General features: G+C 47.8%; 1 protein-coding gene across 4 annotated transcripts; it reads left to right on the top strand.

Annotated features, from left to right (window-relative positions):
• The first annotated feature begins 888 nt into the window (after positions 1-888).
• LOC116947895 (thrombomodulin-like) lies at positions 889-19,920 on the top strand. Of its 4 annotated transcripts, none has more exons than XM_076071146.1 (2): positions 889-956; positions 14,180-19,920. In XM_076071146.1, exon 2 carries the CDS (start codon positions 14,354-14,356, stop codon positions 16,541-16,543), a length of 2,190 nt encoding a protein of 729 aa, XP_075927261.1. In that variant the 5' UTR covers positions 889-956; positions 14,180-14,353; the 3' UTR covers positions 16,544-19,920. The 4 variants fall into 4 exon arrangements, with proteins under 4 accessions (XP_075927261.1, XP_032820064.2, XP_032820066.2 ...); XM_032964173.2 differs by lacking the exon at positions 889-956 and adding an exon at positions 2,599-2,714; XM_032964175.2 differs by lacking the exon at positions 889-956 and adding an exon at positions 8,609-8,723.
• Positions 19,921-22,533: the final 2,613 nt, after the last annotated feature.

The following is a 22,533-nucleotide window of genomic DNA, read 5'->3' as shown; positions in this document are numbered from 1 at the left end:
TCCCATCATCAAAGAAAGGCGGGGTGGGAAGTATAGATATAGAAAGAAACAAACATCTCAGGTTTCAAACTGGGAGACTGAACCAAGAGAGGGAGAGAAAAAAAAACCCTTGAACGAAACCAGACAATAGCAGAATGTGCTGGTAATTGGAACCGACTGAGCGGGTATTAATAGGGCGTAGCGAAGGCACACCAAACGTCCGTCCAAGTTATGGCAGGTGACGTCCAAACGTGGCGAGTTGGCATGGAAGGGGGCCTCATCAGATCTCAGAAGCTAAGCAGGACCCGAGACTGGATAGTGCTTGGATGGGTGACTGCCGTGACAATTCAGGTTGGCGTTGGTGCCAGGAAGCTACGCGATCGGCGGCAGAGGGAAATGCGATAAAATCCGTTGTTGTACCGTACTGTGCTCCCACGTCTATGCTCTCCACCTTCACCAATCCGCACTTATCAGCTCGGTGAAGTATGGTCAAACAACCCCGACGACGCGCATGGCATGTGGAGGCCCCCGTCCAAAAGTGGATTGACACGAGTGCTGTTCGTGTCCACAAATCGTGCTGCATCGTAAAAGTTAGGAGTTGTGCCCGTTAAACGATAACATCTCCGTGCCGTACGGGCATTGAGAGCTTGTGATGGGCCATGGAGAGAGATGTACTGGGCTCAGGGATGCAGAGTCCTCATCCTCGACATCTGCTTGGTTGGACAAAAAAAATCCTTTTCCCCTCGGTATTTCCCCCCCTTCCCCCACTCAACTCCCCTCTCCGTCTGGCCGGAACCCCCAACCCAGTTTCGCTCGGGTCTGGCTAACCATACCCCAACCCCCCCCCCCCCAACTTACCCCCCCCCAACTTACCCCCCCCCTCCCAGCTGCCTGCCGAGTCTGGCCGCACCACGGCCTCACCTCAACACCGTCCGGAGGTTGGGCAATGCTCCCCAAAGTCACAATCCAGTGCATGGGTGAGTCACAACCCATGACAGTTTTGTGCATCGCTGCATTAAAGCAACGCAAGGGCGTCTGGTCAACTTTAATTACTTGTGTGTGTGGTTTACGTGTTGAACATTACTGGCTCAGGTCTATTCATTTGGCATATGCCATTCGTATGGAGTAAAATACCGTCTGTACAGTAGTTGTATATGCACAATACGTTGTTCATGTGCTGTAAAGATGGGCCGTTGCCCGTAACGTCGCCTATTAGATATATTTTTCTCTCATGTAACCACTGTTATTGGACGATCGCGTTCGGTTTAAATTTATTGTTGCTTGTATACCACTGCCAACGCAGCATCGCCAAATATTGTATTCACTTTTTTTTTGTTAAAGGGATATTCGCTGTGTTGTTGCCTGTTACGAGCTCTGCATAAAAAATGTGTCGGTTCGTGCAGGAAAGTGGGAGTTCGTGCAGGAGAGTGGGAGTTCGTGCAGGAGAGTGGGAGTTCGTGCAGGAGAGTGGGAGTTCGTGCAGGAGAGTGGGAGTTCGTGCAGGAGAGTGGGAGTTCGTGCAGGAGAGTGGGAGTTCGTGCAGGAGAGTGGGAGTTCGTGCAGGAGAGTGGGAGTTCGTGCAGGAAAGTGGGAGTTCGTGCAGGAAAGTGAGAGTTCGTGCAGGAAAGTGGGAGTTCGTGCAGGAAAGTGGGAGTTCGTGCAGGAGAGTGGGAGTTCGTGCAGGAGAGTGGGAGTTCGTGCAGGAGAGTGGGAGTTCGTGCAGGAGAGTGGGAGTTCGTGCAGGAGAGTGGGAGTTCGTGCAGGAGAGTGGGAGTTCGTGCAGGAGAGTGGGAGTTCGTGCAGGAGAGTGGGAGTTCGTGCAGGAAAGTGAGAGTTCGTGCAGGAGAGTGGGAGTTCGTGCAGGAGAGTGGGAGTTCGTGCAGGAGAGTGGGAGTTCGTGCAGGAGAGTGGGAGTTCGTGCAGGAGAGTGGGAGTTCGTGCAGGAGAGTGAGAGTTCGTGCAGGAGAGTGGGAGTTCGTGCAGGAGAGTGGGAGTTCGTGCAGGAGAGTGGGAGTTCGTGCAGGAGAGTGGGAGTTCGTGCAGGAGAGTGAGAGTTCGTGCAGGAGAGTGGGAGTTCGTGCAGGAGAGTGGGAGTTCGTGCAGGAGAGTGAGAGTTCGTGCAGGAGAGTGAGAGTTCGTGCAGGAAAGTGGGAGTTCGTGCAGGAAAGTGGGAGTTCGTGCAGGAAAGTGGGAGTTCGTGCAGGAGAGTGGGAGTTCGTGCAGGAAAGTGGGAGTTCGTGCAGGAAAGTGGGAGTTCGTGCAGGAGAGTGGGAGTTCGTGCAGGAGAGTGAGAGTTCGTGCAGGAGAGTGGGAGTTCGTGCAGGAGAGTGGGAGTTCGTGCAGGAGAGTGGGCAGTTCGTGCAGGAGAGTGGGAGTTCGTGCAGGAAAGTGGGAGTTCGTGCAGGAGAGTAGGAGTTCGTGCAGGAGAGTGGGAGTTCGTGCAAGAGAGTGGGAGTTCGTGCAGGAGAGTGGGAGTTCGTGCAGGAGAGTGGGAGTTCGTGCACGAGATTGGGCAGTTCGTGCAGGAGAGTGGGCAGTTCGTTTATTTTAAAAGTCTGCGACAGAACTCTGCGCGCTGAGCCAATGGGGCCACGGGCGCGCGCCTCGCCTGTGGAGGGCCACGTGACCCACCCGTAGCGCCTCTTAGCCTCTATGTGACGCGACGTCGAGTCCTCGGGAGCTCAGAGGCCAGTGGGAGCTGAGCGGGGACTGCTTCTCACTGCAAGGGGCTGCTGGTGAGTTGCTGGCTTTCGCTCATTCAAGCGTGAATGATCTGACATTTGTTAAAAGAGGTTTTTTTTCTCATTTTTTGTTGTTAAATCGATGATTGGGATGTAATTGTACGTGGGTATCTCGTGAATTTGTAAATGTTTTGGGTTGTTTGTGACAGTTTCGTGCATGTGATGTTTCTTTGAAGTTTTCTGTGGAGTTTAAGCTTTTGTTAACTCTCTAGTGTGGTTAATGCAAGCTGGGGTACGTATCTCCTTTATAGTGATTGCTTAAGCTTAAAGTTACCCTGTTAGGGCAAAGCAGAAAATCGCCATCATATATATTTCAGTATTTAGCTATGTGAGTTTTTGTTACAAGTGTTTTTGTTAAATGTAAACATGTCATGTAAGACATGTCTTAAATGTTTATTGCTCCAATGTCTCAATTGACAACAGTGACGGATGGGTTCGGTTTTTATTTACTTTCGCTTTATCCAACCGACGAAAATTCTGGAGGTTTGTTTTTTTCCAAGAGAGCCGTTGTGGTAATTATTTGCTTTAAAATTTCCTGGCAGGACAAAAAAACAAAAAAAATCCGTGATCAGTGCAGCCTGCACACGTCAGCACACTTCAGTTATAGACTGGCGAAACTTCTTGGAAGCTTAAAAAAAACCTTTCTTTAAACAAAATGATAATCATTGACTCCACTTTGAAAGGTCGTCTTGTTGCAATCCAGAGCTTTGCTTCACTTTCCCAGTAAGTCCGTTAAAACTGAGCAAGTTTCTAAAAATCCGACCATCTCTGTCCAACCAGCAGTGTGGATATTCACAACACAGTTCGGCGATTGGCAGGTCGCGTGTGGTGGGGTAAAGCGTTGGTAACTTTGACCTCTCCCTAGACGTTCAGGCAGGATGGAAGAGTAGGCCAAATACTCTCCAGAGCTCTGTGTAGTGGAGACCCTTTTGCCAGCAGTGGCATTGCAGGGCTGCACTCTTACACTTTGTATAGTGTTTTTATAAGTGTGCTGATTACAAAGTGTATAGTATATCTCTACAATTTAAATATTATATTATTTCCCAAGTAAACCGTTTTGCGTCTTCGGGCTGCAGTCAAAAGTCAAAGGGCCAGGTTGTCTTCTTGTCGAGTCTTCATTTTTTGTACATCCCGGTTTTATTTTTTTAGCGAAAAATGTTCAACGTCTCCACCACCACCACCACCCCCAACAACAACAATGGGGCAAACCGTCTGGGCGATGTGTTTGGGCTGCTTTCTGTCAAGAATGAGAATCTGGCCGAGAGTTTCCATCAGTCCCAATTAGCGTGCAATGGTGCCCATCCCCTCTGGGTGGTGCTTGTGCCAGTAGGGACACCTCTACATTCCCGCGACAGGGGCCTGCCAGATGGCAGGAAGCTACCGTGAGCTGCTGTGCACCTTTCAATCTAAATTGACAACTGATTTCTTCAGAACTGCTTTTTTTGTGTTTAGTTTTTTTTTATCCTTCCCCCATACCTCCGATTAGCACGGTTGGCTACGCACAGTGGCGAAAGAAGTTCAACATACGTACGTACAGTGAGGGAAAACACTTATTTGATCCCCTGCTGATTTTGTACGATTGCCCACTGACAAAGAAATGATCAGTCTATAATTTTAATGGTAGGTTTATTTGAACAGTGAGAGACAGAATAACAACAACAAAAATCCAGAAAAACGCAAGTCAAAAATGTTATAAATTGATTTGACTTAGTACTTGGTGGCAAAACCCTTGTTGGCAATCACAGAGGTCAGACGTTTCATGTAGTTGGCCACCAGGTTTGCACACATCTCAAGAGGGATTTTATCCCACGCCTCTTTGCAAATCTTCTCCAAGTCATTAAGGTTTCGAGGCTGACGTTTGGCAACTCGAACCTTCAGCTCCCTCCACAGATTTTCTATGGGATTAAGGTCTGGAGACTGGCTAGGCCACTCCAGGACCTTAATGTGCTTCTTCTTGAGCCACTCCTTTGTTGCCTTGGCCGTGTGTTTTGGGTCATTGTCATGCTGGAATACCCATCCACGACCCATTTTCAATGCCCTGGCTGAGGGAAGGAGGTTCTCACCCAAGATTTGACGGTACATGGCCCCGTCCATCGTCCCTTTGATGTGGTGAAGTTGTCCTGTTCCCTTAGCAGAAAAAACACCCCCAAAGCATAATGTTTACACCTCCATGTTTGACGGTGGGGATGGTGTTCTTGGGGTCATAGGCAGCATTCCTCCTTCTCCAAACACGGCGAGTTGAGTTGATGCCAAAGAGCTCCATTTTGGTCTCCTCTGACCACAACACTTTCACCCAGTTGTCCTCTGAATCATTCAGATGTTCATTGGCAAACTTCAGACGGGCATGTATATGTGCTTTCTTGAGCAGGGGGACCTTGCGGGCGCTGCAGGATTTCAGTCCTTCACGGCATAGTATGTTACCAATTGTTTCCTTGGTGACTGGTCCCAGCTGCCTTGAGATCATTGGCAAGATCCTCCCGTGTAGTTCTGGGCTGATTTCTCACCGTTCTCATGATCATTGCAACTCCACGAGGTGAGATCTTGCATGGAGCCTCAGGCCGAGGGAGATTGACAGTTATTTTGTGTTTCTTCCATTTGCGAATAATCGCACCAACTCTTGTCACCTTCTCACCAAGCTGCTTGGCAATGGTCTTGTAGCCCATTCCAGCCTTGTGTAGTTCTACAATCTTGTCCCTGACATCCTTGGAGAGCTCTTTGGTCTTGGCCATGGTGGAGAGTTTGGAATCTGATTGATTGATTGCTTCTGTGAACAGGTGTCTTTTATACAGGTAACAAGCTGAGATTAGGAGCACTCCCTTTAAGAGTGTGATCATAATCTCAGCTCGTTACCTGTATAAAAGACACCTGGGAGCCAGAAATCTTTCTGATTGAGAGAGGGTCAAATACTTATTTCCCTCATTAAAATGCAAATCAATTTATAACATTTTTGACATGCGTTTTTCTGTATTTTGTTGTTGTTATTCCGTCTCTCACTGTTCAAATAAAGCTACCATTAAAGTTATAGACTGATCATTTCTTTGTCAGTGGGCAAACGTACAAAATCAGCAGGGGATCAAATACTTTTTTCCCTCACTGTACGTATGTGCAAGATAAACAGATTCATCAATCTTAGGATGGATGAGGGTCTTGGTTGCTCATTGACCACAACCTTCTAATCGTGAGCCATGCGCTCTAACCACAGACACACCCAGCTGGCTAAGACTCCAAGTAGTTTCGTGGTGGGGAGAGGGGTTTGGAAAACATGTTTTGAGACTTTTGTCAATCCACTGCTGGATGAATGCCTCCCCACGCCGTCTCAGATGGGGTCGGTTGTTTGGTGTGTGCGGGTCACGGCTAACTGATGTTAGCCGTGGTCACGTGGTCACGGCTAACTGATGTTAGCCGTGACTAGAGATTCTAACAGCGGTTGCAGCGTTGACAGCGCAGTGCGCTAACCAGGGTACCGCTGCTCCACCCTCCTACATACACGGCAAAACAAAATAAACTGTAACATTCAAACCCCGCTCACTTGAGGTCAACCTAAATTATTGTTTCATATGTCCAGCCCTCTACCCAGCAGATGGATGTCGCACGCGCACCATTGCCCATTGCAAGACAATGGATTGCAGGCGTGAACCACCAAACTTTGGATTTGTTTAAAAGCCTATGTCTTCCACTCCATCTTTTATTAATAATAATCCATTTATCCCGTTTGGTATTCGTGCCATTCCTATGGTGGCAAGGCTATCAGGAATGTGCTATGAATTCGCAGACCGGTTTATCGTCTGCCAGGAGGGGGGTCGACGTAATGTGGTAGTAATATTTCATGTTTGGACGGGCACACATGGCCTACTCTCTCCCGAATGTCGCCCGCAGTATTAACCAGGGCGGTCGCTGGGCTCGAACCGTGAACCTCGCCAAACAAGCGAGGAACACACTATCGCTGGGCCGTGTTCACCGCCACTGCATTAACTTCACCCTCCCATACAATCGATTGAAATCGTTTCAGTGTGTTTGGTGCTCGCAAATGTACGGACCGGGTGAGGTGGCGCATGCCTGCAAAACAGCGCCTTAGAGGCCAGGGTTGGTGGATCACGCTGAGCGGGTTCGTAGTCCAAACTTGATGGAGCCTTCTGAATAACGACTCAGAGACTCAGGATGCGGCTGTGTGAACCTTGTGGGTGTTATCCCCTCACGTGCACCACGCTTTCTGTGGGTGCCCTGTTGTCCTCACACAAAATGCAAACCAACATAAATTGCATTATCCAAAGATCGCATTTAATATTTTGTTGAGAACTATCACACTCACTGCTCACCAATAATCTAAAACACTCACTGCTCACCAATACTCTAACACACTCACTGCTCACCAATACTCTATCACACTCACTGCTCACCAATACTCTAACACACTCACTGCTCACCAATACTCTAACACACTCACTGCTCACCAATACTCTATCACGCTCACTGCTCACCAATACTCTAACACACTCACTGCTCACCAATACTCTATCACACTCACTGCCCACCAATACTCTAACACACTCACTGCTCACCAATACTCTAACACACTCACTGCTCACCAATACTCTAACACACTCACTGCTCACCAATACTCTAACACACTCACTGCTCACCGATACTCCAACACACTCACTGCTCACCAATACTCTAACACACTCACTGCTCACCAATACTCTAACACACTCACTGCTCACGAATACTCTATCACACTCACTGCTCACCAATACTCTAACACACCCACTGCTCACCAATACTCTAACCCACTCATTGCTCACCAATACTCTAACACACTCACTGCCCACCAATACTCTAACACACTCACTGCTCACCAATACTCTAACACACTCACTGCTCACCAATACTCTATCACACTCACTGCTCACCAATACTCTAACACACTCACTGCTCACCAATACTCTATCACACTCACTGCTCACCAATACTCTATCACACTCACTGCTCACCAATACTCTATCACACTCACTGCTCACCAATACTCTAACAGACTCACTGCTCACCAATACTCTAACAGACTCACTGCTCACCAATACTCTTAACACACTCACTGCTCACCAATACTCTAACACACTCACTGCTCACCAATACTCTATCACACTCACTGCTCACCAATACTCTAACACACTCACTGCTCACCAATACTCTATCACTCTCACTGCTCACCAATACTCTATCACGCTCACTGCTCACCAATGCTCTAACACACTCACTGCTCACCAATACTCTAACACACTCACTGCTCACCAATACTCTATCACACTCACTGCTCACCAATACTCTAACACACTCACTGCTTACCAATACTCTATCACACTCACTGCTCACCAATACTCTAACACACTCACTGCTCACCGATACTCCAACACACTCACTGCTCACCAATACTCTAACACACTCACTGCTCACGAATACTCTATCACACTCACTGCTCACCAATACTCTAACACACTCACTGCTCACCAATACTCTAACACACTCACTGCTCACCAATACTCTATCACACTCACTGCTCACCAATACTCTATCACACTCACTGCTCACCAATACTCTATCATTCTCACTGCTCACCAATACTCTAACACACTCACTGTCACCAATACTCTAACACACTCACTGCTCACCAATACTCTAACACACTCACTGCTCACCGCTTCGCGACGACTATTCACTGAACGCGAGGTCGAGAGGTGATCGCGGCCAATACCCTTGGCGCTACAGAACCGACGTCTTCAATATTGTGCAGCTGTTGCACATTAGACACCCAACCACCACCCTCCTGGAGTTCGCCCCGCCCCCCTTCTCGTCGACTGCAGTGGCCCCTCGCGTGCCCCCCCCCCCCCCCCATTGGGGCCTCCTCGGATCCGTGCTCGGCGACCGCCGTCCCCGTCGCCACAAACTTCCCACGTGACCTGCGGGGCTGCTCTGCCTCATCCTGCAAATGACTTCCGAGTACCTTCTGTATGCACCACTAATCAAAGGCATCCTCTGTATGCACCACTAATCAAAGGCATTCTCTGTATGCACCACTATTCAAAGGCATCCTCAGTATGCACCACTAATCAAAGGCATTCTCTGTATGCACCACTATCCAAAGGCATCCTCTGTATGCACCACTATTCAAAGGCATCCTCTGTATGCACCACTATTCAAAGGCATCCTCTGTATGCACCACTAATCAAAGGCATCCTCTGTATGCACCACTATTCAAAGGCATCCTCTGTATGCACCACTATTCAAAGGCATCCTCTGTATGCACCACTAATCAAAGGCATCCTCTGTATGCACCACTAATCAAAGGCATTCTCTGTATGCACCACTATTCAAAGGCATCCTCTGTATGCACCACTATTCAAAGGCATCCTCTGTATGCACCACTAATTAAAGGCATCCTCAGTATGCACCACTAATCAAAGGCATCCTCTGTATGCACCACTAATTAAAGGCATCCTCAGTATGCACCACTAATCAAAGGCATCCTCTGTATGCACCACTATTCAAAGGCATCCTCTGTATGCACCACTAATCAAAGGCCTTCTCCCCTGCAGGACCAGCACCAGAGCGGTGCATGGGTGGGCCCAGCACCACCATTTGGCCCTTTGACCACTCACGATCACGACTCTGTTGAGCGTGCACTACTGCCATGGTGCTCCCCACAACAGCTGTTACCCCCCCCACCCCCCAAATCCGAGAGGAGCTGGGGACAGGCCTGATCCGCTGGATCTACCAATATTCAGAGTTGCTTTGTTAAAAGTCCAGCTCTCTGGCTCGTGCCAAGAGCACAGGCGTAGTTCCTGCCTCAAACATCTAAATTTGAACCTCTCTACTCTTCCAATGTGGTTCATATAACGGGCATCATATTTACACATTGCATCGTACGCGATGTTTCTTTCACCTCCGCCTTATAACAAATCGAAATTCGTGAAGTACGAAATGACTTTGTAGGCAGTAACTATTCAATCGGTTTCGCCGATTGCATCCTTTAATCATACACGCATCAAACGATGCACGTGAAGAATCGATGCTTTTCAATTGATAAATGTTGTCATTGGTCAATGTCACCCATTGGTGCCAGCGTACGGGGTGATGAGCGAGCAGTCTTTATTGTTATTTTACTCAAAAGAAGCGACACGTTGGAGCGACATCCAGGGGTCTGCAGCCTGCTACTCCGGAGTGGCGCGCGGCTCTGCAAGGAGCCGCTCCGTGGCGTTGTCCGTTCGGGGCCACCAGCGTCTCGCGTTCACCGCCACACTGCATTGTGGGCTCTTGAAATGTTGAGGGGCTTTTTTTTACCTAATTCGAAAGAAAAGGCTCCGCTTGTTCTTTTGGTTGCCGACCCACCGGACCAAATGAGCATTCACTCGTTCATTCTCGCTCACTCTCAGCCACTCTCTCTCTCTCATTCCCCCCTGTCACAACAAAGGCGCGCACCCAACAACAACAAACAACACGCTCAATAGATGAGCAAGGGCCCTTTGTTTGGGCCAATTTCGCCAACGATGCTCCGTTGCACTTCTAATGCAAGCACTGGGAGGAGGATCAGGCGCGTTGACCACACCACCGGTCTCCATAGCTGTCAACCCGTACGGTTTACCCCGTATTCTTGTAGAGGGAAATTCAGTGTTCAGGTCCATACGGCGTACAACCGTTTCAATACGGGCAAAAAAAATGGTTTGTCTATTTATTTGTGTTTCTCCCTTGTGATGGGACTTTGCAGGATGAACGTTGAGAATTATAAGGGCACGAGGTGACCAATAAGGTCTGGATTGGTCTGTAATAAGGTAGGGCACTGACAAGGGGTTGACAGATATGACCCCGTATAGTGATGAGTAACTGCCCAAGCACATTTAATCATCTTAATTGTCAGTGGCACTGATACATTTGTTCAATTATATGCGTACAATTAATCATACTGACCCTTTTCATTTCACGTTGTAATAACCCAAAGACACACACAAAGAAACGACGTCACAGTTGTTCGTGGACTCAGCTTCCCAGATTGCAAGCCGCGAAGCGTTACCAGTGGCCGCCGCTTGTAAAACTTGCCTGGGTTGGCGTCACATCGCCCCCCAAATCCCTCCACGAGAGTGAAGTGACGGAAATTCCCCTCCCGCCGCTCTGCATGGGCTCCGATCCCTACGCCTCCTACTGGCCACTGCCGTGCAAGTGCAGGTGGGGTAAAGGCGCAGCCCCGCAAGTACTTGCTCACGCCCCTGACGTTTCGGCCCGTGACAATACACATCATCGTGCTGCTGTTAAACCCCAACAATTGTTTCAAACGTGTGGCGGCCCTCGCGCTGGTGATGTCTTATTGGCGAAGGTGCCCCGTCCCCCTGGAAATTAGTGAAGAACACTGCTGTAGAGTCACTCTTAGAGAGTATTTGGCATCCTCTTCCACACTTGTCGTTGGCGAGATGTTAACTACCTCGCCTGGTGTGCAGGAGGTCGTGGGTTCGATCCCAACCCTGACGCCTGCTGCTGTATTTTTGGAATTTGCGTGTTCTCCCCGTGATCGCAGTGGATTTTCCCTCCACATTTTTGAAACATGCGTTTACAACATTTGACTGATATAAATTGCCACGTGACAAGCCACTTCGTTGAGCTATCATTTGTGGCCAGGGTGCGTCTGAAAAATAGCTATATAGCTTAGTGGGTTTTACCTAGTAAAAAGAAAAACATAGTTTATAGATTATTTGGAAGAGTTGAAATTATCCACACTTTACCCCATCGCACTTGGGCCCATATTGACTGCTTAGTGGACAGAGAGACACTTGGACCATTGTCTGAGCTGCCGCGCCAGGAGGCAGAACCAGCGATCTCTCTAGATTGCAATTCCAGTCTGCTAACCATTACACGACACTCCTGAGACATCTACACCCCAGTGTTGTAGCCGCCTTAGGGATGAACAGAAGGCTTGCGGTCGTACGGCTGCAGAGCTGATGACCAGCGTATCACCCTGTTATTCTCCATCTGTAACCTATTTCGAGAACTTAAACGGTTTGTGATAGGTTTCAGGGTTATATTCTTTCTCGTTGGGAATGTTTGCACAACCCACGCCAAGTAGAAAAAAATCATTCTCGATTGCAGCGTACAGTATTTTGCGAGGAAGTAACTTTCCTTCTGGCGAACTTTTACCGAGTATTTATTTTCTGCTTCCACATTTCGCGTTCTTGCATCGACACAGCACCTAGGCGAGCGTCTGAAGCATCGCTCCGCAAGACGAGTGCATCTCGAAAATAATAACAAAAATAAAACCAAATCTTCCTCATTTGGTTACTCAATGATCGGCTTAATTTCCTTACCAGCTTTCAACTTTTCAAACACCGCATTTGCTTCTGCAGTCCATTCATCCTTGTTCAGTTGGTCTTGAGTGATCAAGTGAAGGAAGTGACTGCATCTTGCACAGCGTGGGATGAGCTTTCCATGATACCCAGCCAAGTCTGTGAATGGTTATAGCTCTTGGCAGAAGATGCCCTATTTTGGAAGATCCTTGGCATTTTATCCCCGTCAGCTCATATTGGTCTCTCCCCAACAATATGCATCAGGAGTAGAGAGTTTCCTTGAAGTCTAGCCCTTGCTGTGAGGTCGTGTCATGGACGTGGCTCAAATCGTGCGGAAATCATACCGCGTGCAAAATAATGGCAATGTGATTATCAGCAATGGTAATCCCATTCAATAGTCTCAACATCATCTGGTTAAATGCAGCCAGATCACCAGCTACTCCAAATGGCATTCCCTTAAGCACTGTTTGGTCGGTCTGCTCAGCTCTAGTTGGTTGAAATATTGGTCAATTCCCAAAAACGCAAGCGACACATCTTGATCATGGGACCTCCTTTGCCAGTACTAAAATATGATATGAGGTTTTTCCCCTTTTATCTGGCAACAGGTGTTAAGTTGTTAAAACACCAAACTGAAACATTTTACAAGGAATCATGTCTGCATTAACCACAATACTTGTGGTCAGAATGCAAACAAAAAAAACACTGATAATATATGCATTGTCTTTGAAACTGATTGGTCCACACCAGACAGCTTTCTTTTGAGTCTCGTCTCAAACGGTGTTAGACCAGAGGATGCCTTTTGGCCAAACCTATTCTGATACATCTTGAGTTTTGCATCAAATTGTATGACCCGGTTTGACGAATGCAGGCTGACACGTAAGCGATTTGAGAAATCTGGCTTTCTCACCAGGACAATGACGCTGGAATAGTTGGAATCAGCTTCATCTCCCACAAATTTCCATTATAACTTGTTTCATCCTGTTTTATTTCCCACTTAACCAAGGTAGACACATCCAGATATGGATATGGTCTTATTGGGTTTGGCCGAGTCTCTAAGGTGCATCTCAAGTTCTGCTCCGGTCAATTTTACCAACCTTATATGTGAAGACATCTGAAAATATCTCCAAAAAACGACTCGACTCTCTATTCTGAGTGTATGACGGGTTGGGATTTCGCTATAAACAACCTTATCATGTTTATTTTGGCATAGAGGGCAGCGTAAGGTTTGCCTCTCATTCGCCATCTTCTGGCACCGCTTCCCATTTTCTTACTCAGTTTAATCAGGTGGTAGTAGTAGTAGGCTTTAGCGAACAATAGTTTCCATAAGAGGTTTTTCTGGGTTAGATCGCATAAATATAAATGCGTCCTTAAACCCGCCACCATCCGACGTGGCGAATTAGTAAGGTTTGTCACGTAAACAAAACGTGCAAATTATTTTCTTCAGCAAAATCGGTGTGTTGGAGAGTAATCCCACAACGTTTACAATTCGAGTACGACGTTTCACTGGTGATTACAACCAGCTTCATCAGGCGATTATCCAGAATTGTGAAGAAGTCTTCTTAAATACACTCTCCATACTGTTAGCTCTTTCTGCCTTGTCCATTTATCTTAATCTATGTATATTTATTCGCTCCGTCTGCCTTGTCCATTTATCTAAACCCATGTATATTTATGTATTTACATTTCAATTATGATATATGCATGTTTGGATTTGGTTGGTGTTGTAAACCCACTGTGAATCCAAAGTCACGCAAGTTCTGTATCCATACACATTTAACAAAGGCCCTCTCCACCACCACCACCACCACAACGTCTCGTTCTGTTATCTGGGAGCGGCATGAGACGTTCTACTCAAATTGCTCATGTTCGGCCTTGCAGCTGTATGACCACCGTTGGATTTCCACTGCCTCTCAGATTCTCCTGGATCATCTAGCTGGCTTCCTTAAACCCGTTTCTTAAGTAAAATCCTGTTGGTAAGTAACATTTACCTCATACGTTAAATATTATTTAGTCCGAGATAGGGAACAGATTCTCATCCCTGCTATACCGTATTGGTCTAAGTTCTCACTAATTGCATTTTCTGTGAGTCTGTGCCAGCTAATGAAGAATTATTTTGTGTTCGTGTATGTGTGTCAGGCTGCCAGTCAAGGTTTCCAGATCCGGGGAATGTTTGTCAAAGTTCAGAAAATCTTCCGTCTGGACTACCTTTGAAACATAAGCTCGAAGACGGCAAAAGGACGTGAATGGGAAAATATTTCTAACACAATCGCACCAAATTCCTCAGTGAGAAATACAACTGGCTGAGTACTCATGTGCTCGTGCAGCGAAACGATGCGGTGTAGCAGCACAACTCTGCAACGAAACATCTCGTTCAACAAAACAGCGGCCGGCTTCATAATGCTCGTCGTCATACTATCGCTGCTTTCACTTGCATCAGCACAGCAACCCCAAGGCCCACACATTGCTCACTCTCTTTGCTACGGTCAGACCTGCTACTCGCTACACCTGGAAAGGGTCGCGTTCCTCGCAGCGCACAAAGCGTGCCAGGGCCGTGGAGGAATGCTGACGACGATGAAGACAACCGAGGAGACTTCTCTTCTGCAGGAGCTGCTCATCAACTTCCACACGCACCGGGAGGCCCAGCTTGGCGCCGCACCCGCCCGGAAGCTGTGGATCGGCCTCCGCCGCAACAGGCGTCAGTGCTACGCGCCCAAAAAGCCGCTGCGGGGATTTTACTGGCTCTACCGGGACGAGGAAACGTCCTACTCCAACTGGGCCAAGGAGCCCGGCGGTCCATGCACCGTTGAGAGGTGCGTAACCGCTGGCTACACCCAGGCCGAGATAACCGACGGCAGCCCCAGCCTCAAGTGGGAAGACGGCAACTGCAACGCCCCGGCCATGTTTGTGTGCAAGTACACGTACAGGGGCATGTGCGAGCCATTCCATCTGCGCGCAGGCGCCTCCATCACCTACCAGGTGGCCTTCGGAGTCACGGACCAGGACTTCGGCATGTACCCGGAGGGCAGCACTGGGTCGGTCGTGTGCGCGGGGAGCGACAAGGTCGTTGAGGTGACGTGCGAGCTCGTGGATCAAGAATTTGGTTGGACCGGAGCGTTCTTGGATCCCCCGTGCGAGCTCGAAGCCTCCGAGGATTCTGAGGACGACGATGCGGAGGAACTGGTCAGCCTGCCGGTTTCATCAGAGGAGGACGCGGAGGACAAGGCAGGCTGCGACGTGGACAACGGCGGCTGCGAGCACCGGTGCGTCCAGGAGGAGGAGGAGGAGGGGGCCCATCGCTGCGAGTGCATCCAGGGCTACCTTCTGGACGAAGAGGACGAGCGCAGCTGCGTCGACGTCGACGAGTGCGGCGATGGGGAGCTGCCGTGCGAGCAGCGGTGCATCAACACGGAGGGCAGCTACCACTGCGCGTGCGAGCGTGGCTTCGAGATGCTGGAGGGCCACACCTGCGCCGACATCGACGAGTGCGAGGGCTTCCCGTGTGAGCAGTTCTGCGAGAACACGCCAGGCTCATTCGCGTGCTACTGCGCCGATGGCTTCACCCTGGACGCGAGCAACAAGCGCGACTGCGTGCACTACGACCCGTGCTCGCTCGGCGCCGAGCTGTGCGAGTACGCGTGCAGGCTAGCGCAGCGGGGCGAACCGGAGTGCTACTGCGGCCCGGGCTATGCACTGCACGAGAACGGCGCCAACTGCACCGACGTGGACGAGTGCGAGTCGAGCCCGTGCGCCCAGGCCTGCTTCAACGTGCCCGGCACTTTCCAGTGCTCGTGCGAGGAAGGCTTCTCGCTGTTGAAAGATGGCGTCGGTTGTGTTCCGAAGGAAGGTTTTGCCATCTTTGCGGCGACGGCTGTAGAAGACGAGGACGAGGTGGAGTTGGCTGCGACGGAGTACGCCGACTTGAACGAGTTGTCGGAGGATGAGAATGAGACGACGGAGCTCGGCCTTCTTACGGAAATGACGCGCCCGGCCGAGTACCCAGTTAGGCCTACCCACACGGCCGCGTACCCGGTTGGGCCTACCCACACGGCCGCGTACACGGTTAGGCCTACCCGCAGGTCCGCGTACGCGGCTGTGGCTACCGTCACCTCTGAAATTAATGTCGACGAACACACCGCCGGCGGCGAGACGTCGACTTGGCCTGCAGTGACGTACGAGCGCGATCGCCGTCCGCAGGGGACCGGCTCGGCGCGAGCGACGGAGGAGCGAAACTCGAAGCCCTGGCTTCTCGTGGCCATCATTTTCGCTGGCCTGCTCATCGTCACGGTCACCACGTTCCTGTGCTTCGCGAAGCGTGGCGGCCGTAAGCGTCCCGCTCAGAGTGGCCCGAGTTCGGCGCCTGCCGGCGCTCAAACCGGGGTCCCGCTCACCAAGACTGAAGGGCTCGCCGGTGGGCCGCTCGATTCCTCCGCAGATGTGAACGAGACCTCGGCAAACAATGAAGATTTGACAATGCAAACGAGCCTGCAAAACGGTTCATAATAAGGCCTCAGCCATTCAATAGAGAACTATAACTTGCCGTATGACATTGCAAGGCATGGCCTCCATCCTTCTGTCATTTCAAACCTTTAAACACGTGTAATTTAGGTGTAGCATAATTATGCCATTGGTATTTGCAAATTCACTGAGCTTGAAGTCATTGATTTCTCAACTGCTTGCTAAATAACCGATTACTTTAATTGTGTTCCACGCGAGGTCAAATCTCCGTCTTTATTCTCTAATGAGAACTGGGCCTCGCTTGTCTCCATTGGTAGGCCTAAGCCAGTGAAAAAAAAACATCGTATTCTATTGACGAAGGTCAGTGGGGCGATACAGGCTAACCACTGTTGACTTCCCACAAAGTGGTATTTATTTTTATCTACCACGAAAGACTGTGCCTTGAGTCATCCACTGATCTGGAGTCTATCTTGGAACCCTTCTCGTTAAGCATTCAGCGAGAAATAAATATAACTATAAGCAACTTTAATAAGCTACTTTATTTTAATTCTGCAAAAGAAGTCTATAAAAGCTTGTAATGAAAGTCCTCAGTTAAATGGACAATCACTGCGTACATTCACGCAAAATAAGCTGCCATCTGTTTAGCTAACACGCTCAATTGATCTCAATCCTCGTCACAGCTGTCGGATGTGTTTTCGGGTCGTAGCTCGTGTTGCTCGCCATGTTGTCTGACGTTCTACTCCACCTGCTGGCAGCTTCTTCAAGGACCGATGGAACGACTAAAACAAACATCTCCGCGTAGGGAATGAGAAGTCGGACATCGTGCTGAGCAAACACGTAGTGCAACCCGAATATGCATCGGAAGGTTGTACAGCACCATGGTGGATATATGCACAATAGTTACCTTTGTACAGCCACTTTTACAAAAGCCAAGCTCTAAAGAGGGGATCTCATATAAAAGTTACGATGAACTTTGTTTCCACAATTCAGAGTAAAGTGTTGACATTAAACGATTAAAATGCCTACAGCTTGCATGGCCAGATGTGCAACATTGTAGTGTATCTAGCCGATAACCGTAGTTTTTTAAAGGATTTTTTACTGTCGATAAAGCATTTGCATGATTACGCTATTTTTTATATATATACGAGGAGCTTTGGGTCTTGGTTCGGTAGTCAATGGGAACGGAAACAAGTTTTCATTTTTTTTACCGCTCAATATGATGTGAAGTGTTTAAGTGTGCTTACACTTTTGTCTGCTTTTGTAAGTTGTGTCTGATACTGATCGCGGACTTTCTTGCCGGCTGTCACGTTTTACTTGGGGTATAGCGAGCAACATTCGCTTCTTGTCGTTGAAAGAGAATCGGTCTGAGAAACGATTTGACAACACCCATCATCATGATGTGGCTCTCTACGCGTTTCTACGGTGACGACTTAACCTTCATTCCCAACCTCCAGCAACAAATTACCTCCGCTCAACACATTTATTTCGCCCCGACTGTGCGAATAAGTGAGTCTACCGCAATCGATTGCAAAGTAATACCGCTTCATCGGGGTAGGCAGAAATATCATATATGCAGAGGCAGGCCCGTCCGTATAGGTGAACTAGGCGGGTCGCCTCGGACGCCAAGTTAAGTGGGGGGCGCAAATTCGAGGAAAAAATACAAATAAAATAACGAAGATGACATTATTTAAATTCACGTGCGCGTACTGAGGGAATATGAATTATAATGCATTTCTGAGAACGTGTTGGTCGGACAGACGGACAAACCGAATGATCATTATGCCTCTGTTAAAAAAAAAAAATATATACACTTAAAAAACATTTAACGGAAAAATTGAGGACAAATGTTTCTCAGTTTACCAGCAAACCTCAGCCTAGATCTTGCCCTTGGGGGTTCGAGGGATGGGGTGCAGATCGCACGGTTCGCCTTCGGGCGCCAGTTGCTGCAGCGAGTCTGAGGCCGTCCCTGTCCCCGTGTTGTAACATTAGGGGCTGTGATGTCAGTCCTCGCTGGACATAATATCTGCACATTACAGATGTGTCCTTGTGCCAGCGATTCCTTCGTCGCGATTCCAGTCACGAATCAACAATGTTTCGTCTTGCTTGTGCCATCGCTTTCATGTTGTCTGGTGTGTACTTGTTCTTTTCTTTATTTCTACGTCCTATGAAGAGAGGGCCCATTGCCCATAACGTCGACTCGGATATATATTTTTCCTTTTAAGGCAGTGTCAATGACAAGTGTGCTGACTTTACAGGTATACCGGAATTTAATTAGCATAACACGTATGTAATTGATTCCTAACGCTTGGTTTAATTGTACGAATCGGATGTTGTTGTTGTTGTTGATGCATCGTTGCATGCCAAGTGACCGGGTAATGGTCTCGCGAGAATCCTCCCATGATGTCACACCACGTGACGATTCGTCGTGACGCCACGCTGGGTGTGTGTTGGTATTGTTGGATGACGTCAGTGCCTTTGGCTCTTATTGTCAATGCTTTGAACGCATGCGTGGACGATGGGGTATTACACAATCTGGGAAGACCTCCACAAACGAATGCACTTAACCGTTGGAGTTAACCCTTCCTTTAGCCCCACGGGTGTGTTTCCGGGGTCGTACCCGCGTTGTTGTTGGAGCACGATGTCAGCGCGAAACGTCGGACAAAGGTGCAGGACAACACGTGCGGAGGATTACAGCACACAACCGCGAAAACCTTCCCAGTGTCACTGATGCCTTCATTCAAATGAAAAGAAATGAATGCGGTGATAAAAGTTACACACTTAAACTGGAATTTACAGCTCTGTTAGACACTTCGTCTGAACACTCATTATTGTACATTCTGTTACTGCGTATAAATTATTGCTTTGTTGTGAGCGTCATGTTGCATTTGTAAGGGAGGCTGGGTACATCGGCGTGTCGTGTAGTCGTTATTCTTTTGTCTGACCGGTTCAAGGTTATGACTCCTTTGGAATATGGAAAATCACGAGCCACATTGCATGTTACACTTTACAGTGAGCACATGCAAATTAAGCTTCCGAATTGGTAATTACAAATAACTGCTTGCTTTATAAGAATTTACGTTTCTCATTTGTGTTTAATTTTGTCGACACTTAACGTGTTGCATTTTGCCTGCTATAATGTAGTAGAGTTGTTATATTTCTTGTTGTTGCTCTTAATGAAATTGTGGTTTCAGTCTGGCAGCTCTGAGTGTGACAATCAGTGCGACCGCGTGGACACCACGTGAGGTGGCGGCGTCGCAGTGCCGCTGGGCACGTGGGAGGAGGGAGGGACGCGTGGGTCGCTCCGCAGAGCCGCCGCGCGATGCTGGATGGAGGTGGCGGTGACGGCAGGAACGTGTGAGCGAGGAGGATCTTACCCATGTACTGTCGCTATACTCGAAATAAAACCGACCTTAAAAACCCGACACTTGCGCTGTGGACAGCCATTGCTTACGTGCATACTTTATGGCAGTGATGCTCATTACAAAAAAAAAATGAGATTCAATTAAATCCGGATGAAAGAGAACGCCCTTTATAAATGCGTATGACTTTAGGAATTGCGAATCTTTGATGAACAAAAAAACACTGTCCAACGTTTTCTGTGTTCATGAAAATTCGAGAGATGTGAGAGAAAGTGAGAGAGCACAATGGCATGTGGTCGTCAATGGGACAGCCCCTGCAGATCCACATCGCTCATTCGTCAAGCCCATCAATTGCAGAGGAAAAGCGGTGGCACTGTGGTTAGCATGCTGCGTTGTGAACCTGGCCACGTGAGTTCGAATTCCCAAACTCACCAGCGGAAGGAAAAGGGCCGAACAAGCCCCATGACCGGCACGATGTGATGAGGTGGATTGATTGATTGGATTGACAAAACTGTAAACATCGGTGGGTAATGGAAAACACACTTGCACTGGGTCACAATGAGGTTACCTTGACCTAAAGTCAGTACTTGATGCACCCTGTCCATTATTACAAGCGAGCGTAAAAGCTGTTGGGTGTTGTTGATCCATATTTCCCCTTCGGCGTGCCGTGCGATGGCACTTGAGCTTCCTAGAGTGTTTATGATTACTGAGACAATTCGGAAGAAGTTACAGGCTACACATTAAAGTGGTTTGCACTCTGCAATGCTTCACCGGTCAAATTGCAAAGACATGGTGTCTTTAAATCGTAGGCTCATTCGTGCAAAGTAGAACATTACCACGTGGTATTTTTCTTCATCCAGGCACAGCGACATTGTGAATTACGACATTTCCCCTCGTTGCTTTAGTAAAGCGTCAGACGTATTATTGGTGCAGTGTTCACTTCGTGGAATGTTCCATGTTTTGTAAGTATGATAGATGCAATTTTATATTCCATTTCTACAATGGAATGTAAAAGCCAATTCGTATTTTTTGAGGTTGTTATTGTGGAAAATGTCCGGTATTGTCACTTTAAGTAACGCAGGCGTGAGAGCGATACCGAATTGAAAAGCGACTTTAAAGAAAGGTCATTGATAAAGCCCGTAACGATTAGTTGACGTTTCACAACTTGCCTTGATAATTGAAGAATCGAATCTTCTTTGTCTCTCTTTTTTAATGTTTCATCGCTTTTCATTGTTACCCCGCTTGTACAGTGTTTCTCAAAGCTTTAGAATAAATGTGACTTTAGCTTGTTGGCATATATTTTTGTTACATATATTCTTATTACACACGTGCTTCTAAGCGTCGTATCTTGCACAAAAGCAATCGAATGGAGTTGACGGATCGATGATATAATCGGTACATGCGTAAGAGCGTAGTGGGTAAAGAGGCTGGCAGTGCACAGGTTGGAGAATGAGACGACGTTGATTTGTACAGAATGTTGACATAAAAAAATATATATAACACTGCATGGCGAGATGTAATCTCTAATACGAGCAGGTCGACAAACGAGTGGAACCATTGCGCGAGAGACATCATAAGAACATTAACCAGAGGCGCGCTGGTACGAGAGGTAACGGGGAAGCAACAGGGAGAGAGGGGGAGGCAGTCGGAGTTAGATCATCAATACGCTAAACAGATTCTGATTGGATCCCATAAAAATGTTTCACAATGATGCACATCCAGCTATGTAGGAGTGTTATATTCTGGCGTAGACCGATCATTTGCAGTTTTAGTTTCCATTTTATACTAAAATATATTGGATTTTGTTATATCTTCAAATTACCTGAGTGACTGTTATGCATAACTCTTTAAATAATAAATACCGTTCTCAAAAACAGAAGGTTGCATGGATCAATAATTACAATTACAGATGAAAAGGCAAATCGGCCATATGTTACATGCTTCCATCAAAATCTTTTCACGGCAACAAGACATCTGCAAGTTGGATTTGAGAATCGAAGACGTAAATATTGATGGGAAAATACGCGCCGTCTCAGATTCGCTGATGACAGAGTGATTGAGACGATCAGTGGGCATGGACTGCAGGAATTTGATACCAAAACACTTTTCTTAAAGGAGGCTGCGAGGTTGGGCTCGGGATTAAAATGAGCAAAAAAACAAGGTCACAAACAACAAGTTCGCTAAACAACTGGAGATGTCTGTTGGGAGGGATGCAACGGGAAAGAATACCACGTGCACTTAGGGCATCCGTTGAAGGCGGACGGGAACAACAAATCACGAAGTAAAGAGAGGCAACGTGAAGCAGATTTGACCAGTTGTTGTCAAGCTGAACTTGATATGTTGAAAAAATTCACGTAACAATCTGCTCAAAGAAGAACATAATGAGACCTCCTTGGCCAGTACCAAAATATGATAATAGGGTTTTCCCCTTTTTCTGGCAACAATAAAAAACCTATTATCATATGTTGATACTGGCAAAGGAGGTCCCATGATGTAGATGCTCACCCCGAGCTCTCATTACTCTGATAGTGGCATTGTCTTTGTGCTGTGTTCGCCTTTTGGCGTCCTCTGGTCTCACACCGTTTGAGACGAGGCTCAAAAGAAAGCTGTCTCTGGTGTGGACCAATCAGTTTCAAGGACAATGCATATATTTTGATTTAAAGCTTTCGTGACTGC

This window comes from Petromyzon marinus, chromosome 31 (assembly GCF_048934315.1).
Source record: "Petromyzon marinus isolate PM22_M1 ecotype Great Lakes invasive population chromosome 31, UKy_Petmar_22M1.pri1.0, whole genome shotgun sequence".
Lineage (NCBI taxonomy): Eukaryota > Metazoa > Chordata > Hyperoartia > Petromyzontiformes > Petromyzontidae > Petromyzon > Petromyzon marinus.
Note: the sequence above shows the minus strand (reverse complement) of the source record. Positions and strands in the feature narration are given on the sequence as shown.

Excerpts from the sequence above, each read along its gene's own strand:
- LOC116947895 (XM_076071146.1), top strand. The coding sequence starts at position 14,354 with ATGTGCTCGTGCAGCGAAACGATGCGGTGTAGCAGCACAACTCTGCAA.